This window comes from Chaetura pelagica, unplaced genomic scaffold (assembly GCF_000747805.2).
Source record: "Chaetura pelagica isolate M959 unplaced genomic scaffold, ChaPel_1.0 scaffold109, whole genome shotgun sequence".
Taxonomy (NCBI): domain Eukaryota; kingdom Metazoa; phylum Chordata; class Aves; order Apodiformes; family Apodidae; genus Chaetura; species Chaetura pelagica.
The window spans coordinates 7,331,939-7,337,938 of NW_009970725.1; the positions used below are offsets into that span (position 1 = coordinate 7,331,939).

Consider the following 6,000-nt stretch of genomic DNA (forward strand, 5'->3'; position numbering starts at 1 on the left):
GAAAATGGAAGAGAAGCTGCATAAATGAATTGCTTTGCAGTGTTTCATTAAAAGAAAGAACGTCTAGAAACAGCCAGATGATGCGGAGGTAAAGCCTCCTACAAAACAAGACAAATTAGCATCACCCACTGATTGTTTGTCCTGGTGGCACTAGAGGCAAACCGGGAAGGGCTTTAGGGCAACTTCGTACTCACAGATTGTAAGCATGAAAAAGAGTTATAAGCAGAAAGAGAAAATTAAAATATAGATAGTAAAGCAAATTCCTTCTCTCTCCTCTTATTTTACAAATTTCTTCTACTATGGTGCAAACCCAGAGCATTGATTTTAATACGATTTCACTGGATTTCCGTTTGTTTTTGCCTGGGCTCCTGCATTAATCCAAACAATAAGGGCCTTTAAAGCACTCATAAATAACCTGCTGCTGCTGCTGGCACCTAGGAGCCAAGTGTAGCAATGTTAAGCAACAACAAATTTCATAGTTCAAGAGGCACAGTTAAGGAAAAAGGTTGCTCAGAAAATCACTCTCATTTAGCACAAAGATCCTTAAAAATTGCATGAAATCAGTCAAGTAACTATAGAAACCAATTTCTTCAGCTCTGTATCACACATCTCACACCTCAATTGTCTTTATTATTGTCTGCTGTCAGATCCTTAATCAGAAATGTGAACAGGCTTGATGATTTATTCAGCAGGGAAAAGAATCTGTAGGTCAAGTGAAAAATTTCACACGCACATCCACACACACATCTTCAACCTTAGATACTTTCATTTCATTCTGTTCCCAGTAGCTCTGGGGGCAACTCCAGTGAGATCCAATATTAAGGCTCAATTAAAATAAGCTCCAATTAGTGGAGCTTTTTTCTCTCAGGCTAGAAAAGTCAGGAAATGGATATTGGGAAATGTAAAAAGTCAGCTACTGAGAGAAGGCTGCAGACATAAATGAACTTATTTGTTGATTTCTACAGTTGCTATGCAGAGGCCTCTGGGAGTAAAAGCTTAACCAGTCTAAGCTATAAACTAAAACCCCTGCAGCTAAACATGAACTGTGTGAAACAAGGGCTCCATTCCAGAACAGAAAACTGCTGGGCCCAGAAAATTAAAAGCCAGAGGCGTTTTCCATTTAAAACTAAATCCCAGTACCGCCTCCCAGCCAAAGAATTATAAGCAGTATCAGATTTACAAAACGAACAATTACCCTGGAAAAATGTAGCCTATTGTACAGTCCCAGATGCTAAATCTCAAAGTTTCCTTTTTTTTTTTTAATCCCACATTATATTCCTACCAAGTGTATGGCTGCAGTTTACAAAGGACCGTTTCTAGACAGAACTGAAACTACGAAATTAAAATGTTAAAAAAGAGAGCTCATAATTCATTGACCTCATTTGAAGCACTGCCCTTGCCTGTGGCAGTTCCTGTCCTTCCCCAAGGCCTCTGCAAATGGTATGCAGCAGCAAAATAAACCCTGACCTAATTGCCAGGACAGGGCTGGCAACCTTCTCTCAACACACAAAGGCAAGCATGGTAACTGGAAAGTCCTACCTCTTTCGCTTTCTGCTTTAACCGCAGTTGCTCAGGATCCTCTTTATTGGAACGGCTCTACCAAAGGAAAAGGAAAAAGATTGAATAGAAATTACTGGCATCCAAACACCATTGCATCCGTTAAATATTTAATAAATGACAATTTTCTCTAGTGATTGAAAGATTTAGCTCGAGGGCTGAATGCCTCAATCCAGACTGGCGTCCCTCCCCCTCGATGCGCAAACATGCGCACCCCCCCCCATCTGGGCTGGCTGCCTCTGCTCTAGCCTGAAGCAAGATTAAGCTGAAAATGATGCTAACACTGTCAGTCAGGTCCAGTCTAGGCATGATGTTGTTCATGTCAGCAGCAGACACTTAAAAAGGACAGGAAGTGTATGAAAGAAAGGGAGTCATACTCATGCAAGTAAAACATGAGTTTTAGATTAGGCTTCCACCCAAGAACTCCAGAAGTCAGCTTGAAACTAAACAAAAAAAACAAGAAGCAGAAGATGAGCAAATCACATCTTATGGAGCAACAACCACTGATAATTTTTTTTTTTGCTCTTGTACTTGAAGGGAGGGAACAGGGAGGAAGGATACTCATTCTGTCCTAGCAGTGGTTTTGTCAGGGGTTTGCACATGCAAAGGTACCAGCTCCAAGGCTAACCCTCTGATCTGACTACAGCAAATAAATACATCTGGCAGGGTGGCAGATCTCATCGGGCTTCAGCTTCAGCAAGCATAACAAACCCATATTTTCAAATAGTACCATACACAGGTACAGAGAAAGACATAGCATCTTCAGAGCCAGAAAAAGACACAGGATGGACATTTGTGGCTATGTGAATACTTTTTTTTTCTTTTTTACCAGTAGTAATAGTTTCAAGAAGAACGTTCATCCCACCACACACCTGAGTGAACTCCTGTGATTTTCTCACATACAAAAAAGCTAAATGCCTTTTCTGTATACCTTAAGCTATCCTAAACCTTACACTTTCCAGTTACAAGGTTACCACACTTAAAGCACAAATAGAAGAATCCTAAAGATGTTTAGCAGTCTAAAGGATAACACTACTTCCTCTGAAAGCAAGAAGTGAAGTTCTTACCTTGGCTGCTCGAAGCAACATTTCACGTTCCTCTTCATCCTTTCTCTGCTTTTCTAGGTGATCGAGCTTTTCAAGAAATCTCAGTTGTGCTCTGGTGTCACTAGATATGATGTAGTTATCACTCCCCTGAAAAACAGAAGTTTGTTACAGACAACCAGGCTTTTATACACACCACAAGAGCAAATAAACCCAATGGGAACAATCTGAAAAGAACAAAGCTATTTTTTCTAAACCGAAAAGTGTAGGCTGTGTTAGAAATAATTCAAGTGGTAAGTAGTCATTTACACATCTCCTCTCCATGGAAGCACATTTCTTAGCATCTGTGACTAGTAAAAGGTTATTGTAAAAGTGAAATGAGCAATAACTAGTTCTATTGTTTATTGATTGTAACAACAAAAAAGTTTTCAAGTTTAAAGGCTAAAATTTTGGTTTAAACATCAATTTCACATCCAGTAAACAAGATGCACAAGATTGTATTCTGAACAGGTTAAGAATAAAAAAAAGACTAATTGTAAAGAGAAAGGGTAAAGAAAAATAAAACTTACAATTTCAAGTTTCTAGTGTTTGGTGTTGTACTTAAAACTCAGAATTTGAAACCTCACCTGGTATTTCCAAAAAGAGGGTTTATGGAGCAGAGGGATGACTTAGAAACAGCTGTAATGAATCTTGGGAGGAGCAGAATGTGAGATGATTAATTATATATGGTTCATTATAGCTTTAAGAATACATTCTTCTGCCTCAGTGGATGCTCTCAAGTCATATAATAATTTCTGTTGAAAGGTGAGCTGTGGAAGTCATCTGGTCCAGCCCCCATGCAAAGCTGGGCCAGTCAATACTAACGACAAATTCCAACAGCACCTGAACAGATATGCATTGAAACAAGACTGGTTCTTTTAGGCTAAAAAATGCAACCATAAGTTTATTTTTCATACTATTTTTTTCCTCACTGGAAAGTCTGAGTGAGTCTAGATAAGAATTATAGAATGGTTTGAGTTGGAAGGCACCTTAATGATCATCTAGTGCCAGACCCCCTGCCATGGGCAGGGATACCTCCCACTAGACCTGGTTGCTCAAAGCCCCGTTGAACCTGGCCTTGAATACTTCTAGGGGGAGGGCAGCCACAGCTTCCCTGGGAAAAAGACAACAGAAATGAAAATATCTAAAATGTGGTCAACTAGCAGTGAAAAGACTGTTTTTACTGTTCTACTCTTCCAAACATGGCTACTTTAGCCATGCACTGGCCAAAGGGCATTTGACAAAACAAGGCAGGAAGCCCACTCTACATGAGGTGTATTTCTGCCACCTGTTTGTACCACTCTATAATGCACATCCTAGAGTTATTTTCTGTCTCTGTTACTCTGTGAACTTGTCTTTTCTTGAAAAATTTATCCTTCAGCTTTTACCAGCCACACTATGTATTTTCTGCAACCCTTACTTTTACCTTACTCCAATCTCACACTTCAACAAAGCAACTTTGACACATAACTGTTCTGGGATGAGTGCAACTTATGTTATAAACATAGCATATTTTACATATATCTTTTGGACAAGGGTATATTTTAAGTATATGGATTATCAGGGACTTCAGTAGCTAAGTTGTTTGTGTTTTTCAAACATGATCTACTCATTCTTCTTCCCTCACCCCACCATATAGCTGGAAAGAAAGTAAACGTCTTCTGTGAGAGAATTGCTGTCTCCAAATCTGAATTCTCACAATGCAGCCAGAGCATGGAATCAATCCTTCTTCTAGAATTAAGTTTGGTCTTTTGCAGTGACCCACTGTATTCTCATGTATAACCAACTGTGGCTCGGACCAGGCCCTGTGTTGCAGCCAAGCAGACTGTCTTTTCCCAAGCAGAGTCTGTGGCTCTGCAACAAACTTCCCCCCCACCCCTTTTTTGACTGCTCAAGATTCTTTTATTTTTGCCAGGACCCACAAAACATACACTGCTTTAAGTCAGTCTCAGTACATTAGCAGAATTTGTTTTGAAGCAGCATTTTATAATAATCCACTACCATGCCACAATCCTTTTGAAGGGGCAAAGAAAGCAGCCATATTACCCAGATATTATTTTTCCTAAGTTTAGAAGTGTTTAGCTTCAGAATACCCAGAGTTAGATATCTGCATTTTTAGAGCCAAATCCAAGACCCTGTGACAATTAGGAATGCAAGCCTCTCAGCCAGAAGCACCCCAATGCACTACCATAAGCCTATATGGGAAAAGAAATTGGTGCATTCGTAACAGCATTTCAGCTCATCAATTGTTTTAAGATACCTTATTTCAGGTCTTTTTAGAAGAGGAACACTTGGAGTAATATTTTGTCCTACTCAGTAAGTTGTTTTCTTGTGAGCATTTAGTACTGAATTGCTTACACAGAAATCATTATATTACATACCTGCTTCTAATTTGAATAGATAACTGTTATGATTGATACAGTTGGATTCATCTTTTGTTTTTCTCCATGTAACAGTTCAACTTCCTCATGTAAGGCCAAACTGTCCCCAGCTACAACAATCCTAACAAAACTCAAGGTACAAGTGTAATAGAGAGCAGAATTTAACTTGGTGATAAATAAAGCACATAACCACAATACAAGGTGGTTAGATTTGTATGTGACAAAGCAAAACTTACATCTGACAGTTAAAAAGGTGTTTTTACATTAACTGAGCTAAATTTAACTGAGTTCACTCGATATCCTGAAAGAAGCTTTCACACAACAATAGCACATTAGTTCACCTATACAAGTTTGTTATTAAATTCATTCCACTCAAGATTTCTCCACAGACACACTGTAAAGCACAGTCCATTCCTACAAAAACTTTTACGTTAGGTTTCTGCATATTTGAAACATGCAGCATGGAAGCAAAGCATTCCCAGGCATGTCTTTAGTGAGGAGAGAGCTGGCAACAAATTCAGGAACAGCTATATGCCTTGTCTGTGATCTGCAGCTTCGTTCCTAGATTGTCATATACCTATAAATTAATCTGAAACCTAAGGCACTTGTGGTTTAGCACCAGGAATATCCTGCACATCTGAAGGTGCAAAGGAAAAACCCACATACAGTGAGCCGTGCTCCACTTCAGTCCACCAGGAAAGATGTTGGAAGAATCCCACAAAGACCTGTTCTCCCATGAAATCTGAACAGTTTCAGTCATGCTGAACAACAGCCTTGCTGAGGACAGAGCAGCAATGCAGGCAGCTGCAGAGGCTCAGCTATTATGTGGGAATCTGTTAAGCTTTGGCTTTTATATGGGCAGCCCCTAAACTAAATTAATAACAGAAAAGCTTCTGATAAGTTACTTCGGCACTCTGCAGCCTGATGGCAGCACAGGCTTGGCAGGAGCAGGCTGGCTGTTCTCACATCTAGAAGCACTC

The 6,000-nt window shown here is 39.6% G+C and overlaps 1 protein-coding gene across 1 annotated transcript in view; it reads right to left on the bottom strand.

Annotated features, from left to right (window-relative positions):
- Positions 1-6,000, bottom strand: part of TAF4B (TAF4b RNA polymerase II, TATA box binding protein (TBP)-associated factor, 105kDa) — a 62,485-nt gene that overhangs the window by 22,521 nt on the left and 33,964 nt on the right. The window contains exons 12-13 of the mRNA XM_010006903.1: positions 2,625-2,750; positions 1,540-1,596 (exon numbers count right to left, since the gene is read on the bottom strand). Coding sequence (XP_010005205.1) covers positions 1,540-1,596; positions 2,625-2,750 — 183 coding nt within the window. The remainder of the gene's footprint in view (positions 1-1,539; positions 1,597-2,624; positions 2,751-6,000) is intronic.